This window comes from Muntiacus reevesi, chromosome 13 (genome assembly GCF_963930625.1).
Source record: "Muntiacus reevesi chromosome 13, mMunRee1.1, whole genome shotgun sequence".
Taxonomy (NCBI): Eukaryota; Metazoa; Chordata; class Mammalia; order Artiodactyla; family Cervidae; genus Muntiacus; species Muntiacus reevesi.
This window is the reverse complement of record NC_089261.1, coordinates 53396445-53417164: the sequence shown is the minus strand read 5'-3', so window position 1 is coordinate 53417164 and position 20720 is coordinate 53396445. Positions and strand designations below refer to the sequence as shown.

At 45.7% G+C, this 20720-nt stretch overlaps 1 protein-coding gene across 1 annotated transcript in view; it reads left to right on the top strand.

Annotated features, from left to right (window-relative positions):
- Positions 1–8334: 8334 nt before the first annotated feature.
- The window catches only part of MAML3 (mastermind like transcriptional coactivator 3), a 445480-nt gene continuing 433094 nt past the window's right edge, over positions 8335–20720 (top strand). The window contains exon 1 of the mRNA XM_065904192.1: positions 8335–9584. Coding sequence (XP_065760264.1) covers positions 9114–9584 — 471 coding nt within the window. The 5' untranslated portion in view covers positions 8335–9113. The remainder of the gene's footprint in view (positions 9585–20720) is intronic.

The window sequence follows — 20720 nt, the reverse complement described above, 5'->3', positions numbered from 1 at the left end:
AGCAATCCCTTCCCCACCAGGCGCAGCCCCAGAGGCCCCTCCCGGGGAATTTTTAGGGCTCTGCGTGGCTTGAAAACTGCTGACCTAGACTGTCTACCAGAGTAACAGTGAAGAATGCAGTTTGCTCAGAGACAAACTGATGTTGCTTCGGCTTTGTTCCAGTGTTAATAAGGGAGGGCTAGGCTAAGGAACAGACAGTATCAAACCATTAAACAGATACCTTCGGGCGATTTTTCCATCAGACAATGAAAGCTATGCTTTGTTTACTTAAACGGTTGTTATCTTATTATTTTTTTTACCTTTTGAATGACACATATAGAATGGTAAACCTTCCCTTAATATTGGATGTCATTCTAACTAAGCTTAGGTTAATTGTTTTTTCCAATCCCTTTCTCACTGGTTTTAACTGTGACAAACCCATTCCTCTGTGGCTTCAAACTCTGGTCATTCAAGAGCTGACTGCAATTTGCTTCTATTAGACTGCTGTTATTATTTATCTTTCCTTCTCCCCACTAGATGGTTAAGCTCCTTTGGGGAAGAAACTCTTTCTGTTCAAGCATGCATCCCTTGCCGCTAACTCAGGACTTGTCAATAGTCAATATATACTTGCTGAATGGGTGACAATAGCAGTAACAAAGTGGCCCCAACAACAACGACAAAACAACAAACCAAACATAGAGGGGAATCCAGGCAGGTGCATAAGGCAGAGGCTTTGGAGTTGATTTGGATACAAGTTATGGAAACTCTTAAACCTTCATTTTCTCATCTGAAAAATGGGAGTAATAATATGGTGGAGTTACAGCTTTCTCGGGCGTGTAGTATTAACAGTTGCAATCACCTTAAAACCTTTATATCATCCATGAAGTGAAATAAATATACATGATTTGGTACCTTCCTCTGCTTCCTTTGTGACTCAGCTGGTAAAGAATCCACCTGCAATGCAGGAGACCTGGGTTCAATCCCTGGGTTGGGAAGATCCCCTGGAGAAAGGAAAGGCTACCCACTCCAGTATTCTGGCCTGGAGAATTCCACGGACTGTACAGTCCATGGGGTCGCAAAGAGTCGGACACGACTGAGCCTCTTTGACTTTCACTTTCTACTGACTCTGAGCGACTTCAAAACAGTCCCCTTAGCGCCCTCCCTTGTTTATTTTTGAGCACAGATGAAGTAGATGGAATATACACACACACACACACACACAAAACTGAGAGCATGTAGTTGAATTCATCTCAAAGGCACATTTTGGCCAACTCTGGTTTGTATACCTCCTGGTGTTGTTGGCATTATTAAGTTGGTTAACACAGGGAAAACTCCTGCCTGATATCCGACCATGGCCCTGGGTGTACAATAAATGTGAGCCCTTCCCCTTGCTGACAGACAGCTGATGCCCTGAGAAAATCTGGAAAAGGCCGGCCCCGCTCCATCTGCCTCTCCTTCACCCCTGCACTTCTCCAAGCCAATTTACAGATCACCTCAAACCCCTGTTCATCTCTGGTTTGGGAAAGTTACTTCAACTTTCTGTGCTCGGCTTCTTCACCAGTGAAGTGGAGGCTAATAATAGAACCTAGAATAGAGGAAGTTTAATCCTGAACGTTGACCATGAAAATTATATCCTAGACTATTGCTGATTACCAGTAAATGTTTACAGCAAACAAAGCACAATTTTTCAGTTATTCAATTCTTTGTAAAGTAATTATTTCTGAAGTTAACAGTCTGGCCTCAGTGAATAAGATATTTTACAAATATCTTCCCCAAATTTCAGAGAATCTTCGACATATTACATGGAAGCCCAACCTTGTTCAAGGCAGATGCCTTATTATTTCAAATTACTTAGCACTGGGAATGGAGATATATGTGAAACAGAATGAAGGGCTTAAAAAAAAATCTATCTGCCTTGGACTTTAGATAACCTTTTCCCTAATAACCATAAAACTATTATATACCTATTAAAATACATGAATAAGAAAATAAACCCCATTAATTTATATTCCTCTCAAAATTTATAACATGGTTGAGAGCTAAGTTAACTCCTTCTTATAAAAAGTGGAAGTCATGTAAATAGGCTCTTGCTGCTGCTGCTGCTGCTGCTAGGTCAGTTCAGTCGTGTCCGACTCTGTGCGACCCCATAGACGGCAGCCCACCAGGCTCCTCTGTCCATGGGATTCTCTAGGCAAGAACACTGGAGTGGGTTGCCATTTCCTTCTCCAAGGCTCTTGCTAGGAATATTTAAATACTTGCAGAAACAAACCTTTGAAACACCCCTTATCCATGGGGATGTCCCCTACATATAGTGGGTTTACTAGGTAGAAGGAGCTCATCTAAGTAGCTCCAAGAGGCCAGGAACTGTTAGACTAGACAGAGTACATGCTTCAGAAGTTGTGCGCGTGAGTGCAAAGTCGCTTCAGTCGTGCCAACTCTTTGCGACCCCAAGGACTGTAGCCCATCAGGCTCTTCTGTCCATGGGGATTCTCCAGGCAAGAATACTGGAGTGGGTCGCCATGCCCTCCTCCAGGGGATCTTCCCGATCTAGGGATCAAACACGTGTCTTCTATGTCTCCTGCATTGGCAGGCTGGTTCCCCACTACTAGCGTCATTTGAGAAGCCCTGCTTAAGAAGTTATAAAACTCTAAATCTTTAAAGGTATTACATAGTTGAGATATTCAGTTAAATATGACTGACCTGTCCCTTAAGGAGGTTTCATTATACAGAGATGGATATTATCGTGACATACTCCAAGTACAAATGCTGAAAAAGGCAAGTCAAATTCACCATTTTGGGATTTTCACCTTTGTATTGCTGCTCCCTACTGCTTCAAGTTCAGAATTTAACATATCCAGTTAAGGTTAGGGAAGGATTTCGAAGGTCTTCTCTGGTGGCTCAGTCTGTAAAGAATCCACCGACAATGCAGGAGACCCCAATTCAATCCCTGGGTCAGGAAGATCCCCTGGAGAAGGAAATGGCAACCCACTGCAGTATTCTTGCCTGAGAAATCCCATGGACAGAGGAGCCTGGTGGGCGACAGCCCGTGGGGTCACAAAGAGACAGACACGACTGAGCGACTAAACCACTGTCGAGGATTTTGATCCCTGGGTACTGGTGATTCTGACAAAGCAGATAGTAAGAGGAAGGTCTTTGTCACAAACTACCTGCCCAGAGAATTGTAAACTTAAATAGATTTACAACTGCCTTCGATTTGTACTCTCTCCTACACAGAGCTTTCTAGAATGTGTTTCAGTCTGTGGAGCATAACAGGATCTTGGCAACGCTAGGTTAAACAAAGTTAAACATGCTTTGTGGCAAGATTTCTTGTGGCCTTCACCATGGTTATGAATTTTCTAGACAGAGATGCAGTCCAGATCATCTCCTAAGCTTACTTGACTCAGGAGACTTTCTGGGGAAACTTAGGACTGGGTTCTTCAGAACACACTCTAGAAACAGTGTAATAATGCATCCATTGCATCACCAAAGTAAAATGTATAAATCAGTTTGAATCCTTCTAATGGCAGCCTGATCCCAAGGATATAGTCTGCACTGCTGGATGGCCTTGCACGACCTGGTTCGTGCTTTTCTTTCAATCTCTGCCTTGTTTCTCATCACACCCTCTCACATTCATGCTCCTGTGAGAGGGAACGACTGTGGATTCGCTGGAACAATGGGCCTCAGAGCCTGGCTCCAGGTTTTCCTGGCTCCCCACTTTGTACCCCCGAACCGTGCCCCCCACACCGCATCCCCCCACCCGCCAGCCTTAGCTTGCTCCCTTCTGCCCAGTTATGAGAGTGATTTCTGGAGAAGCCTGCTTAGACTCCCAAGCATGCACTTGAGGCCTCTTTTGTATGTTCTTGCACTCACTTCATATTAGTCTCATCCCTGCATCTACTGTCCTGAGTCTAGGTGACCATCATTTAAAAAAAAAACAAAACATTAACTTATTAATGTATTATCTGGCTGCACTGGGTCTTAGTTCTGCTATGTAGGACATTCCATTTTTGTTGTGGCACGTGGCATCTTTGGGGCTTCCCAGGTGGCACTAGTGGTAAAGAACCTGCCTGCCAATACAGGAGACATAAGAGATGTGAGTTCGACCCCTGGGTTGGGAAGATCCCCTGGAGAAGGGAATGGCAACCCACCCCAGTATTCTTGCCTGGAGAATCCCATGGAGGGAGGAGCCTGGAGGCTACAGTCAATGGGATTGCAGAGCGTAGGACACGACTGAGGGGCTGAGCACTCACATGGGATCTTCAGCAGGAGCACTCGTAGCTGTGGCAAGGGAGAACTAGTTCCCTGACCAGGGATTGAACCCAGCCCTTTGCCATGAGAACTCGGAGTGTTAGTCATTGACCCACTCACCAGGGAAGTCCCTAGTTGCCCATCACTGAAGTTGGGACTGTGTTCTTTTATTTCTCTTTACTGATATACAATAGTTGATTTACAATATTGTGTAAGTTTCAAGTGTATAGCAAAGTGCTTCGGTTATATGTGTGTATCTGTATTTTTTTATTCTTTTCATCATCGTTTATGACAAGGTATTGAATATAGGTCTTGTGCTATACCGTAGGTTCCTGTCATTTATTTGTTTTATCTATGGTAGTGTGTATCTGTTAATCTCATACTCCCAGCGTTTCCCTTTCCCCTCCTGCCTCTTCGGTAACCACGTTTGTTTTCTACCATAAGTTTGCTTTCTGTCCGTGAGTCTGTTTCTGTTTTGTAAATAAACTCACTTGTGTACTGTTTTTTGAATTCCACATATAAGTGGTGTCATATGCTATTTGTCTTTCTCTGTCTGATTTACTTTCCTTAGTATGCTGACCTCCAGGACCTCAGGGACTGTGTTCTATACACTGTCCATGCTGTATTCCCAGGGCCTACGACTCCGGTGACTGACACACAGCAGGTCATAACTATATTTGTGGAATTACTGAGGTGATAGTTCTTATGAGATGGTTGAGGGCAACCCTGTGTGGTCAGTAATCTGGGACTGCCTGGGCCCACTCTGTGGGCACATAAAAAGGTTGACTTCCCTGTAGGTGGGCAGCGGAGGATCCCTGCTTTACCCTGATCACCAAGTATTCTCTAGGGGACAATTATGAAGCCAGTTCTATTGATCTACCTTAATAGGGATGAAGAAGTGGTACATACACTGGAGTTTCTACACAAAGACCTCCTTCTTGACTCTGAGACGCTGAGCCCTATCAGATGGACGTGGGAGCATGATGCAGAGATGACCTAAAGAAAAGGGAATCTGGTTCAACACTTTAGAGCCAGCTTTGACTCAGAGCCATAGCCTCAGGACAGCCTGGCACAGGTCATCGAGCCCTTCTCTTTGGCATCCCGGGAGACAGCATCAACGTCTCGGGATACACCATGTAATTTCTTTCTCGTCACTGCTATGACATCTCAGATTTCTTTGCCATTCTAGAGCAATAGCACCGATTATGTGTCCATAGCGCCAATCCAGAAGTTTGGCTTTGTAGCAGGCTCACATAATAGATAAAGATGGTCATATCATCAGAGTGCACGGTAGTCCTTTAGGAGGAGACTAAAATCACTTCCCCAGAACTTGGACTTCTCTTAATGACTTCTGAGCAGATCTTTAGGATGGTGGCCAGAAAAGCTGGCAATCTGGTAGGAAGATATGCAAACCTAGAGCTGACCGGTAAAGAAGGCTTTGCTTCTTCTAAAGTCACTGGAGCAGATGGATACCTCTAGTTCAGGGTATGCCTCGGTTGCTGAAGACTCACGTCTTGTTCACTTCCTGCTTCTTTCTTCTAATGGTCCTGCAGTTAGGATGCGGTTTCTGACCTCAACTGTGTCACAGTAGAGGACTTACTGCACAGGTCAGTTTCCTTCACGATTCTCCCCACATTGGCCATCACATGGCTTCACAGTCCTTCTTTCCCCACACATTGGTCTTAGAGCTTCTGGCAGCCACTCCCACCATCGTGATGAGAAAAAAGATGGGTACAGTATGCGTACATGTGTATGTGTGTACATATACTCATGAACAGTCAGCCAGCCATTTTTTTGTGTTGTAGTCCACTCATGCACTAAACTCAAGCAACAGACTGTGGTTGTGCAAGAGTAGCTCTACTTGCCTTTGGGGAGCTCTGGGATAAAGTCACAAAGTGTGCTGCTCCTCCACCAGCTGATGCCCCAAAGGGAAGGATGCAAATTCTTGTGTATTTTTGGATTCCTTTCATCACAGGAGAGGTGAACAACTTGATGGGAATGCATGTTGCTGCTATTGTTGGGATTTTTTTTCAGAATGACAAACTCTCAATGAAAAGTTAAATTCCAAGGCATGGGAAAAAAGCTAGAATTAGAATCCAAGTCTCCAGACAGAAGCCTCAATGCTCAAGACTCTCAAACTCACTGCCTCTGTTAATCAAACTGTAGTCTTGTCTGGGTGGGGTAGGAGGAGGGGTAAGAATTAGACACCCGTGCAGAGAGCACAAAGTGAATGAATGTGGAGTCATAGCTTCCTCTCTGCAATGAAGCCATATGTTTCCTGAATTAATAGAGATATTATTTACTGCATGTGTAAAATAGACAAAGGCCACTTCGTGATGTCATTTTCTTACAATTTCTTACAATTTTCTCTATGTTTTTAGAATTAGGACTGACTTTTTTTGCTATAGAACTTAAGTTTAATTTCCTAACAGATGTGAAGGAGGGGCAGTTAGTTATGATACAGAAGATTATATGTTAAATAACTAGCCCTCTGAAAAAGAATGGCAACTTCAGTGAAAGATACTCTTTTACATTGGTTTCACTACTTAGAGGTAACCTCACAACATGCTAATCAATATTTTGCTGCCCATTTTACTGTATAATCCAAAGAATGGTAAAGATAAAGTTCACCATATAGATCTGATTAATTGAAGAAAAATATTGGTTCTTATTGCTGACATTATGAGGTTAGAAATAGCATCCTATGCTAATCGCAATGCCAAGAAATGAAGATGGTTTAAATCAGATCTCATGACTAATGCATGAGATCCAAAGTTCTTTTATTCCTGGCTATTTTAGAAAACTGGGGTATATTTTTACCCAAAAAACTAATTCTGTAAGATTTATTGAGATAATACAAAATGCCTTATTACAAACAGCTCACAATCAAGATTTTGTCCTACTGATGATCACAGAAACTGTTCCTCAATTTTAATTTTTTCAAAATTATGTATATATGCAACGGGTTAAGTCCAGGTTACTTTCTGTGGGCGCTATTCCATTTTAATTGTACTTTATTGTAAGTTCATTTAAACAGAAAGAAATATATCTAGAAAGTGTGCCTGTTATTTTTGCTTGTTTTTGTTTTTGTATGAGGAACTGTGAAATGCTGTGTTTTTCCTATAGTTTTAGTCCATGAAATCTGCAATCTTTCCACTTGATTTAGGAAGGACCCTTAATTACTGCTGTCATTAGCGCCTAGTGTTCAAAACAGTCTGTTAAAATGTACTGCTAGTCTCACCTCTAATCCCTGCTTGCTTTATTTTAATTTTTTTCCAGGGGTAACTAAAACAATAATTGCCCTAATAACAACAATCATGTACAGCGAATCAAATAACATTCCAAGTTTTTTGTTGCCTATTTCTTTTTGTTCCGAATTCCGCTTTTGTGTGTTAAGATTGGCCTAGAGTTTGAAAAAGTGTCCATAAGCAGGATTACTACTACGGAGGTCTTATTACCTGGGTTTTTAAAACAAGCCACTCATTTGCCTTTTTCTTTCCACATGGACAGGGATGACAGACAACTGCTGGGAAGCTTTAATGTTTCTGCCTGGTCATGCACAGTTCTGCACTATATGCATAAATGTATATCAACAACTTGGGATCGCTTGATACCTCGCTTGGAATAAGGAAATCCAGCCAGGCGCGTCCACGCGACCGTCCGCGCGTGCACACACGCACACTTACACCCAGGCGCGAGCACGCGCGCGCACACACACAGAAACACACACACACACAGGTCAAAAGTTGATTAATTCCCGAGATCCCCCAGAATCTTGTTCTCTTTTCTGCCAGCGCCGACTCCCCAGTCTGGGTGGCAGTGAGGTTGGGGGCGTGCGAGGGGCGGGGAGGAAGGGCAGAGGGAGGCGGGAGCTGGGTGCCGGGCGCCGGTGCGCGCCGCGCCCGCTCCTGCCGGGTGCGAGTCCGGGCCGGGTTTTGCGCCGTGTCCCCGGGCTTGTCTCACGGCCTCCAGCCGCCGCCGCTGCCGTGTTTACTGAGCTCGCGCGTCCTGATATCACTCCGCTGGCATGGAGGAGGAGGAGGAGGTGGAGGAGCGAGAGGAGGAGGAGGCGGCGGCGGCGGCGGCGGCGGCGGCGGCGGCGAGCAGTTGATCATTGTGATGGTGGCAGGAGCAGCGGCGGCAGCGGCAGCCCAGCCGAGCGTTAGGGGCTGCTCTCCGCGCGGCGTTTTGCAAAGGACTTCACCGATCTACTTTTGCAGTCGCCTCGGACTGTCCATGTGTTTACTTCCCCCAGCCCGAGGATTCGATATCTAGGTTCCTGTGAAATGCAACTGAGCAGCCAAAGTACTTTGAGAACACGGGGCGGCATAAACACCAAAACTTTTTTGTGGAAGGAAAATGCAATAAGCAAGCTTGCCGTTTACCGATGCGGTGTGGAGTGAGTGTGTGTCGCGCGTGTCCGCACTGGAGGCATATGCTTGTGTGTGTACATGGGTTGTGTTTTTCGGTACGTAGGGAGAAAATGCTTGCCAACCACCGGAAATCTCTTGGAATTTATTAGAAAATAATGGATTATGAAAAGAAGGCAGGCGAAGAGCGGATCTTCCCTTGAGTTGCAACCCGATTTGCTGCTGGCTCAGTTTGTTGTGATTCTTTTTGTTGATAGGTGTCTGATGGTATTCTGATAACACCCCCCCTTTTTTCCCCTCGAGCTTTACAGTTTAAAAAAAGGAAACAAAAAAACCACCCCAAAAATCTCCCCCCCCCCCTTTTTTTTTTCGCCCGGTCGGGATCGCTGTTTCCATCCATGTGCTTGCGTCTCCCCCGCGTTCCACTTAAACTATTTTAATCCTTGGACCCAAGGAGGAGGCTGATAGGGGGTGGATAAAAAAAGTTCTTCCAAAATAGTGTGCCCGGGGAGCAGGATGGGGGATTTCGCGGCCCCCGCTGCTGCCGCGAATGGCAGTAGTATTTGCATCAACAGTAGCCTGAACAGCAGCCTCGGCGGGGCCGGGATCGGTGTGAATAATACTCCCAATAGTACTCCCACTGCTCCGTGTAGCAGTCACCCCGCTGCCGGCTGCGGCAGCGGCGGCTCCGGGGGCCCGGGCGGCGGATCGGCGGCCGTCCCCAAGCACAGCACGGTGGTGGAGCGGCTCCGCCAGCGCATCGAGGGCTGCCGGCGCCACCACGTCAACTGCGAGAACAGGTACCAGCAGGCTCAGGTGGAGCAGCTGGAGCTGGAGCGCCGGGACACCGTGAACCTCTACCAGCGGACCTTGGAGCAGAGGGCCAAGAAATCGGGCGCCGGCGCCGGCAAGCAACAGCACCAGAGCAAACCCCAGCAAGATGCGGAGGCTGCCTCGGCGGAGCAGAGGAACCACACGCTGATCATGGTGAGAGCGCGCTGGCAGCGGGCACGGGGCGCGCGCATGAAGGGGGGGGGGGGGCGCGTGGAGCTTCTTAACAAGGGGGCGCGGGGATCTGATTTGTACGGCGGGCAAGGTGGGCAGAAGCCGAAGGGTTAACGTCAACTTTTTTGAGGTAAAAGCTGCCGTCGCCGCTACCTGTTAATCTGTCAGTGTTGTCAGATTTGGGGAAGAGGGGGCGAGAAGGGGGGGAAGCCAGTCACGACTGCAAGGGGCGGAGGGAGCCTAGAGGAGCGTCGGAGTAAGGCACTGGAAAAGTTTTACCCCCTTCTCCCTTTCTTAGATACCGATTTGAAAGAGTGTACCGAGTTGAAACCTCGCTCCTCCTCCTCACCGCTCCTTACCCCATCCCTCACCTCGCCGCCTGGGCTCCCCAGGCCCGTCCCCCTTCGCCCACCCCGCTCAGCACATCCGCCGGGTGTAGGGAGGAATTGATGCTGTCGCAGATTCTGGGCGGGCACCAGGCTCTCGAACCCCGCGGGGAGGAGGAGGGACGGAGATGCTCTCGCCTCCTCTCCCCGGCTCACCCCCTTTGGGCTGAGGAAGTCTAAGAGTTTTGTGAATGAACTTTGAAGTGGGTGAGAAACGAGCGAGGGTGGCGGCGCGCGCGGATGAGGGGCGCGGGTGCGCTCCCTCGCGGTTCGAGACCCCCAGCTGGCCCGGCAGGTGGAGCGGCCCCGAGGGTCGAGGCAGGAGCGGCTCGCCGGGGCGGGAGGGGAGAGAGACTCCCTGGGCTAGCGCCGAGAGTCCCCGCCACGCAACTTCGCTGGGGATTCTCTCCCCCACTCCTCTTAAACTTGCTTGCACGGAGCTTTCTCCGCTTCTGTCTCCCGCCCCGTTCCCCACCAACTTTCCGGGCCTGTCTGATAAGCCTGGAGGAGTGGAAGGTAGCGGGGAGGTGAAAGAGGCTTAAATGGCTGGGTGGGTGGGTTCGAGGTAGGAGGAACAGCCAATGGCTTAACTTCTCCGGAGGAAGGGGCAGTTCTCACCCCCTAACCCTGAGGGTAGAATCCTTTCTCCTATCTCCACTCTCCGGTTCTTTTGCTTTCCTTTCGGGGTTGGTGGGGGCGGGGGGAGCCGGAAGTTTGGGAAAGGTGTCTGCAGCCCCCTCCCCCGCCGCGCCGCCCTGCTTCGGGTTGCGCGCGTGTGCGGGGTGGGGCGGGCGGTGGGAAACCGGGAGCGCAGCGGGGCCGCGCGCCTTCGCCTGTTTAACCCGCAGACCGCACCTCGATCGGCGGCGCGGGAGGCCCTGTCGGTGTGCGGCTTATCAATAGCGCATGTCCCCCGTCCGGGGGTCGTAGGCACCCTGGGTGGTGCGGGTGCAGGCGCCGGCTTTCGCCGGGCGTTCCGTGACAAAGAGCCGGCTTGGGGGAGGGGAAGAGGAGAGGCCACTGCTCTCACTCCCCACCTCCCCCACCCCGCACGTGAAGAGGAACAATTTGTTTATCTTGGGCTTCAAGAATCCTTCCCTCCTCCGGGTTCTCCGAGGCCGCCCAGCCCCTCCTCCCTCCCCTCCCTCCTCGGCGCGATCCTGCCCAGTCCCGCCGGCAGCACCTTCCCTCCTCCTTTTCCTTGGCCGCCCCCCCTCCTTTTCCTCCTCCCACCTTCCTCGAGCCCGCCTTCCCCCTCCCTTCTGGAACGCGGCCGTGGGGGAGGGAGCGGGAGGCGCTTTGTCCGCTTGGCGGCGGGGCTCGGCTCGGGAGGCCGCCCGGCTGGGAGGGGCGCTGCGCCCCGCGGCCCTGCCCCTCCCCTGGGGACCCGCGCTCCCCCGGCGCCCGTGCGCGAAGAGGCGGACACGGTGGGGAGGAAGAACGACGGTCACAGAGTCAGGGAGGGAGGTTCTCGCCTTACAAACAGGAAGCCGAAAACCACTGACACCCTAGCTTTTCTGATTGTACCCGGAGGCGGGGCGGACCTGCATCTCGACTGTATCTCGCGCGCCCTGGTGGTACCCATATCTCTCCGGGTCCGCGCCGTCTCCCACTCCTCGCCCCCTTTAGCGCCCTTCCACGGACGAGGAGACTCACTTTTGTACCTAAAACTCAAGTAGCATTTGAAAGGCACTGAGAATGTCATCCTTGCCTGCTACACGCCCTCTTTTCCTGTTTTTTTGTAAGCCCCACGCGCTCGGATTGTGTAGGAATGGGCTTCTTTGGGGAGGCTCCAAAATTTTAGTCCCACCGCCTCTCTGCCGACCTTTCGGGATTGGAGGATTGGAGGACTACCGCGCCAGCTGGGCAACGCGGGAACAAAAGCCGGTGCCCGGTCGCTTTTGATCGCAGGCGAGAGCAGTAGAGTTTGCAACCAGAAAGTTTTAGCGTTTGGGTTGTGTTCCCTCGTGGGGGCCATATGGGCCCTGGGAGGGGTAGAGAAGGGGGACTCCTGGTGCGCGCGCCTGGGTTATGATACACCCGCAGGTGGGAGACAGCACAGGGTCCTGACGTTATCTGGAAGGACATAGCTAGCCCAAGCCAGAGCTTGCTTTTGAAAATGAAAAGATAGAGCTTACTTGAATAGAGGAGTCGTAAGCTGTAAATTTCATGGCGAATCCCAGTTCAGCAAGTTAACAGCTAAACTTGAAAAATGATTGCCTGAAAATAACATTCTTCTGTCAATTTTATGACAATAATTTAGCCTATTGATGAGACTGATGTATAAGAGTATATTTTAGCTTCAAGTGTATTTCATACGTGCATCTCCCATTGATATGTGGCACAAGTTTGTGTGATGAGTGTGATGAAAATCAATAGCCTTCAATCTTAAGCCGAGTTGCATGTGAATTCTATGTACCACATAAAATAAAGGGGAAAAGTTAACATCCTCCCCTACAAGTTATTTTTGCTTTAAAGATAATTAGTTCAAAATTTTACATAGATCCCTGAAATGAAAGAGTATTTCAACTTGGCCTGTTTATGAGGTACCAATCTTGAGAACAGGTTGCAAAGAAAACGTTGATCTTGAATTAGCAGCTAGATTTTAGTTGGGCTCTGGGAGAGGGGGCCCAGAGCAACTATATTTAGTTCTCAGGTTGAGCTCTCTATTTGGAAGGCCTTAAAGAAAAAGCAGCAATCAGCCAGAATCAAATAATAATAATGGTGATGATAAAAATAAAGATGAATAGGATTTTTTTTTCTGTTTTATTGCTATTGTTTACCTTCTTAGGGCCAATATGTCTAAAGTACTAAATATTGATTAGTTCTCTTTCTGCTTGATTTGGGTTCAGAAGGCAGTCTAATCAAGGCTTACCTCTTTTGATTTGTTTTCTTATCTTTCACATTTACAAGCATGGGCATGAAAAACAAGCAAGCAAACCAGAAGCAGAGTGGGTGAGGAGACATAGAAATCTTCCTTGGCTCCAGCCTCCTGGAAAGGGCTTAGGTTTTTGTATGGGTCCATAATAGCCCCTTTGGTCTTCCCAGGTGGCATAGTGGTATAGAATCCACCTGCAAGAGAGGCAGGAGATGTGGGTTCGATCCCTGGGTTGGGAAGATCCCCTGGAGAAGGAAATGGCGACCCACTCCAGTATTCTTGCCTGGGAAATCCCATGGACACAGGAGCCTGGTGGGCTACAGTCCATGGGGTTGCAAGCAGGACATGACTGAGCACACACATAGTAGCCTGTTTAGAGAGTAGATGGCCCAGGCCTGGTTTTGAAGCTGCATTCCCTCAGGTGAAAGATAGTTTCTAGAGGTGTAGTTAAGTGACTTTCTCTACACACACTCTATTTATTCAGAAGGGTCTCTCCCCCACGTTCTCACCCCTAAAAGTTGCTGGTAAGAAAAATGCAGTTGAAAAGATGGCTTTTCCTGAAGTAGTTGTGTTTGTTGTAGCAGAATGAGACATTGTTCATTTTCTGTACTTGAAACTGAACCCCTGGATAAAATTTTAAGATAAATTCCAGTTGACAAGTTCGTTCTCATTCAGGCATACCAAATGCTGCATGAGGATGTAGCCTTCAGAATCTCAAATGGCAGTAGTTTACTTGACCTGGATAAATTCTGTTTCCATGACCTTTCTACTTATCAGCACTATCATAACTTTCACGGTGTGCTTAATTTATACACAGCTTAGAGACTGCATAAATCTATGTGATTCCTGCTCTTAAGAGTTTATCACATTGTTTATTTGATCATAAGCAGATTAAATGCTGAGTTTTAGAGAAAACTACAGTCTATCCAAAGTGTTTGGATTTCCAGTCTTTTCTTTGGACAAGACCCTGATGCTGGGAAAGATTGAAGGCTGGGGGAGAAGGGGACAACAGAGGATGAGATGGTTGGATGGCATCGATGGACATGAGTTTAAGCAAGCTCTGGGAGTTGGTGATGGACAGAGGTGCCTGTTGTGCTGCAGTCCATGGGGTTGCAAAGAGTCGGACACAACTGAGCGTCTGAACTGATTCAAAGTGTTCTTTGTCATCACCTCCTGGAAGAGAAACAGGAAATATCAGTATACTAGTCCAGGGCTAAACCTCCTTATAAATGAAGCTGGTTTGCCTTTGCTTATCCTGTTGAAGGTAAATTACTGGCTTTGTAGTCAAGTTTTTTTGCAAGCCTGTTATGTCAAACCATTTCTGAATCTTTCTTATGAACCTTTTCTCTGGCTTATCTTGTTCTACTGCTCTCCTGGGTGATAGGATTTGACAGTGTCTCTTGAAAAACTTTCCATAGCCCACATAGGGTGTGCCTTAAGTTTGTGAAAAACTTTTTGAAATTTCATTTCCCTTCACAAATGTTTGTCTTTTAATTCTCAAGAAGCATTAAAAAAGAGGATGAAGAAGCACCAATACATACTTAATTGTGTTACGTATGTTCTTTAGTTGTGGTACATTTTGTTCAGTACTGGGTAGCCAGTGATCAGAAAAGTAAAAGCATAGTTAATCATTTGTCATAATCTAAAATACTCTTCAGGCTGAGTTTCTTATCAGGGAAAGCTGAGTTTCCAGGGGGATAGCGTGTTTGATGCTTTCTATCCTGCCTCGTTAGAATCTTTGGAGGTTTTCTACCACCTGATTCGAAGAAAATAAACAGTCCATGGATATGGTGTACTGACATTTCTGAAAGAAGGATGAGAATTTTAAACAGTAAAATGGAATTGTACAGAGGTGTTTTCTACATATCTCTCTGAGACTGATGGCCAACTGTTGTGAAAAAGGTTCCCTGATGGGGTTTTTCCATTTGGTTGAGATATGAATGCAGAAGTCTTTTCTGCTCTCTCATTAGTGCTACCGGAGAAGGAATCTAGTATCATAAACCATTCTGTACACTACACAGTAATTTTTGAAGACATCTCTAGTACTTATGTTTTATTTAATGTCATGGAGTTTTACTTGTGATCACTGCTCCATGTGTATTAATTAACACTTCTGTGCTACATTCCTGAGCTTAAGATGGCTAAATTCTGTCATCTCTTTCCACATTACCCATCATAGAGAACTGTGACATCAATCAGACATCAAAATCTTATAAAAAGGAATGTATTTAAAACTCAGTCCCAAGATTTTCATATTATTTGCCTTTTAATTCTCCCAAATAGCTTTGCATTTTCAGAGGCTGATTACATGAGTTTTCAGATCCTGCTGTTTGCTTTGTTTTTCTTTTCTCCGCCTGCTGCCAACCTTTTGGTCATTTCACTGATCTTTCGCACTTTTTCCAAAGAATGGGAAGAAGCAGTAAGAGGACAATTTTGGTGCTTCCTCCTCTTGTAAGTAATGAATTGGATAAGATAACCGATTATTTTGGGTTAATTATGGGTTTAATTTAATATGCCTTTTATTCTTCATTAGCACAAATCACAGAGAATAGACTAAATTTTTAGATGTCATTCATTCATTCTACGATACTGGTACACAGTTCATAGTGCTTCATAGAAGTGAAAATGCTAAATCACACCCTTGCATCCAAGACTTTGACAATGTAGTATTTTTTTGGGTAGATTTTCAGTATTGTTTAAGCTAGGTTTAAGGGAATAACAGGTATTTGTTATTTAGTCAGCATTAGCCTTGATGCCACTTCACAACAGTTTCAGGCTGTTATTCCCCTTTTGCCTGACATGTTAAGTAAAATAATATGCTTAGTTGCCTGTTGTTTCAAACTAATTTGACACTACAGAAAAAGCTGATTTACAGATGACCATGCCGGAGTTACTGGATCCCCCAAATTAAATTTTCATTAAAAAATACAGCATGCTTTTCAGACAAACACATTCCAAAAATTCATTGATTCATGTTTGTGAGCTGGAAATGGAGCTTTTGGAAAATTAGTTATCACCAAAAACTAACTTTCCTAAACTTAGAAAAACAAAAAATCTTTTTTTGTTGTTTAGCAAAACTTAAAGAACTAAAGGAATAATATTAGATAAAATTACTCAGAAGATGGAGTTGAGGGCCTGCCATATAATAAATACTTAAAGATCATAGTGTTCCATTCCATGGATCAGAGAAGATACATGCTTTTTTTTTTTTTTAAAGTATACCTGGCTATTCCATCTGTTAAACAAACTGTTGAGGGACTTTTTAGCTATGGATAAGCAGCTCCATTTAGGAAAGACGCACAGTGTTCCTTTAGGGCCACCACACATATGTGCATAGAAAAAACCATTACTACTATGGTTCAGGGTTTTTTTTCTCAGGGCAAGCTGTGTCTACTATTCTTGGGGAGAATTTAATAAAAATCTCAAAAGACCAGCAGTACTTCCTCTGACATAAGGAAAGTGATTTCTTAAGAATAATTTAGACACCTCTCTTTAATTATATTGGACCTTCCATTGGTTAGAATGACTTTTATGCTGAAGTTGGTCACAAACTAGTGTCTGACGTTTTGCCACCCCATAGACTGCAGTACACCTGGCTCCTCTGTCCCCTACTAACTGATGCTGCTGCTGCTAAGTCACTTCAGTCGTGTCTGACTCTGTGCGACCCATGGACAGCAGCCCACCAGGCTCCTCTGTCTCTGGAATTCTCCAGGCAGGAATACTGGAGTGGGTTGCCATCTCCTTCTCCAATGCATGCATGCATGCTAAGTCACTTCAGTCGTGTCCGACTCTGTGTGACCCCATGGACAGCAGCCTACCAGGCTCCTCTGTCCACAGGATTCTCCAGGCAAGAATACTGGAGTGTGTTGCTATTTCCTTCTCCCCTCTACTAACTATCTCCCAGGTACTACTGTTCATGTCCATTGAGTCAGTGATGCTATCTAACCATTTTATCCTCTGCTGCCTCTTGTTCCTTTTGCCTTCAAACTTTGCCAGAATCAGGGTCTTTTCCAATGAATTGGCTCTTTGCATCAGATGCTGAAGTAGAATCTTTTAAAGTAAGAATAACTAACACTCATCTTCCTCGAGCAATGGCTTAACAACCACAGAAAGCTTGAATGAAATAGTTAAACTAACAACCTCCAGAATGTGTTAACTCCTTAAGTGCCCATTCTATTGGGTAGAATCTGGTTTTGTAATGTTTCATGTTACGGACTCTCCAATCCTCAACACAGTCACCTGTGCTTGTGCATGTAAAGACATTAGAACCATTACCATATCTCTTTCACAGTATCTCTCTCCACCTCCAGAAGACACATGTCAGGACAGGGGCCTCTTTCCTTTCAAAAGAAAAGGCTGAAATGCTGAGTCTATTTGTGCAGATTCAACCTGGGTTGTAACTGTGACTCAGAAGGATGGCAGAGCTCTAAAGACAAGCTCTGCTAGTGCCCTTCCTTCTCACAGTGCTGGGGTATTTTTCTTTCTTTGATTGTTTGTTAGATGCGGAAAGTAACTCGATGATTGAGAGTGAATCTAAAGGGACTGGTTCCCAGTAAAAGGCTTTACGAAACTCTAGTGGTAAGAGAGAGAGGCAAGAGGTGGTTGAGGATTTTGGAGACATCTCCTGGAATGGATGGCAAGAGAGGTTTTGCCTATCTGGGGTAAACAGTATCCTGGTGCCTTGGGAGTTTATGGCAATAACATATGATTTTAGTAGTCTCTGCTGAACCTGCAGAGATTACTGAAACTCAAATATATATTTTTCCGAGCTAATGTCAAAATCATTTGTATCTGAAAAAAAGTTTTTTTTCCTAAAATATTTCCCTGCTCCTTTAAATGACTACCTCTGCCATTTAAGTGGATTTACCACAGGATTCCTTGAAATCAGAGCCTCTCCGTTAGTGGAGGTTTTGCCCCCAACCTGAACATTTGGCAGTGTTGGGAGACATTTTCAGTTGTCACAGTTGGAGGGGTGCTACTGCTGTCTAGAGAGTAGATGCCAGAGATCCTGTTAAACCTCCTACAACCACAACAAAGAACCACCCTGTCCAAAGGATCAGTATTGCTGCTGCTGAGAAACCATGCCTTAAACAAGGAGCTTCCCTCGAATGTTGAAAATACAGTGTGGCTTTCTTTACAGCTTTTCAAAAGCACTCTTACTGCTTACAGGGTGGAGAGGGGAGCGGTGTTGCCGTGAGGTAGACAGCCAGTCCCTGGGAAGAAGGTAACCTTGACCCGATCATCCTGGCTTCCTCCATCGGCTTCTTTACAGCCAAGATTTCTTAAGTAGAACAAACACTAAAAAGCATTGGCCTGTGCCTGGCTGGCTCCTATCTGGATGTTGTCCCATCTCCCTCCCAGAGTGGTGTTTGGCTCAAATGAATTAATATATGTAAGACTCCCAAAGATTTTATGGTGCTATGCAAATGCTGGGCTTGTTTTTGTGAATTACTTTCCTGTCACCTTTTGCCTCCTGCCTAAGTGCAGACTTAGAGTGATCTGAGGCTTATTTCACTCATGTGGAATGTGGGGTCTCATTTCAAGGTCCTAAAAAACTGCTGCCTATTGGATACTATTTCTGGGTGCGGGGGATTCAGTAATGAACCCAAGTCCTTACTGTCATTGGACTCACAGCAGAGCATCATTCATGTTTCAGAGGAGCTGGGTAAAATGGTCTTTGTGGTTTGATGAGAACATGTTCATGGAAATCATTAACAAGCTAACAGGGATTCCCAGGTGGCTGAGAGGTAAAGAATCTGCCTGCCAATGCAGGGGACACAGGAGATGTGGGTTCCATCCCTGGGTCGGGAAGATCCCCTGGAGGAGGACATGCCAACCCACTCCAGTATTCTTGGGCTTCCTTGGTGACTCAGACGGTAAAGAATCCACTTGCAATGCTGGAGACCTGGGTTCGATCCCTGGGTCGGGAATATCCTCTGGAGAAGGAAATGGCAGTCCACTCCAATATTCTTGCCTGGAGAATTCCATGGACAGAGGAGCCTGGCAGGCTACAGAATGTGGGGTTGCAAAGAGTCAGGCATGACTGAGCAACTGAGCATGCACACACCATAAGCGAACGTTTAAGGAAATCCTAAGGATACTAGCTGCTTTGTATCTTCTGGCAAGCTTTCTATAGTTTCTGGCATTGCTTTCTGTAGCAACATTTATTTCACTGTTTCTCAAATAAAATCACTTTGTGGAGGGGAGAGGATTAGTTGGTATGGTGGAGAATAAGATTAAAGGGTGGTTGTTAAAAACAAGGCTTTAAAAACAAGAAAGATCAGGTTTCTTTCATTCTTTCTTTCTTTTTTTTTTTTTTTGAGTAGGTGCCCCTGGCGGGCTACAATCCTTGGGGTGGCAAAGAGTCAGACACGACCGAATGACTAAGCACACACACTCATTGGCACCATAATCACGGCTTGATGTCAAGCTTTTAGAAGAAATTAGAGAGAAAGAGGGAGCATTTGGAAAGGAACAAGCAGGAAGGCATAGGGACTTGAAACCATGTCACATGAAGAGCAGTTGAAGACCTGGAGGTGTTTAGTCTGATTTGGGAGATGATATGATTGCTTTCTTAAAATATTTGAAGGGCTGTCATGTAAAGAAAGGATTAGATGCTCTCTTTGTGGCCTCCGAGGGATAAAGTTAGGATCAGTGGTTGGTGGTTATTTGGAGCAAAGTTTGGTTTAATATATTAAAAAAACAATTATATGAAAATAGAAACTGTTCACAGATGAAATGGGCTGTGTTGATGAGCCAGAATGTTCCAGCATAAGTTGTTCAATTAGCTGAAATGCTGGAGATGACAACATCCTTTTTTTTAATGATAAAACTTTTATTAAACAATATGAAAATAAAATACCAGTTATAAGAGGATAGGGCCTTTGTGTCTTTCTTCCTCTTCATATCCTCATGATAGAGAAAGAACTCCCTGGGAATTCTCTGGTGGTTCAGTGGTTAAAACTCTATACTTTCACTGCCAAGGGTCTGGGTTTGATCCCAGGTCAGGGAATTAAGATCCCACAAGTCACTTGCTGCAGCAAGAAAAAAAAAACCTACCTGTGTGTGTGTGTGTGTTCAGTTTCTCAGTTGTGTCTGACTTTGTGACCCCATGGACTGTAGCCCCCCAGGCTCCTCTGTCCATGGGATTCTCCAGGCAAGAATACTGGAGTGGGTTGCCATTTCCTCCTCCAAGGGATCTTCCTGACCCAGGGATTGAACCCGCATCTCCAGAATCTCCAATCTCCTGTATTGGTAGGTGGATTCCTTGTCACTGTGGCACCTGGGAAGCCCCCCCATTCCAGAATAAGATATCGCAAAATTGATTGAATGACCCCATACTTTGACTGGCAGTTTCTCATTTCCTGCCGATTAAGCCTTACTTAATTGCAGTGGACATCCTTATCCATTTATCCATGTACATATGTGAGATTTCTGTAGCACAAATTTGGACTTTTTTCCATATATGTAATATGTATAAACAGAAGAAGTCTGTTCCTTCTGAAGAAGCCAAATCTCTTAATCTGATATTGTTTAACATAGATCCTGGATCTTATTTATTACAATCCATTTTAGGGCGAGTGATAATTGTGTCTCCTGAAAAATAATGGCTTTTAAAAAAAAAGTATCAACTCTGGCGGTTGGTGTGCGTCATTGCAACACTCTACGTCAACACTGTTAATTTTTAAAGGCTGTATATCTGGCCATACATCTTACAGAAATGACTTTCTTTTTTTTTTTATCTGGTCCCAGTGACGAAGTGAGTAGGAGTCTAGTTAACCAGCGCTGGTTCAGGCTGTGAACACAGGGAATTCACTGTCTTGAACAACTTTTGTAGTTCTCTATACCTTTCTT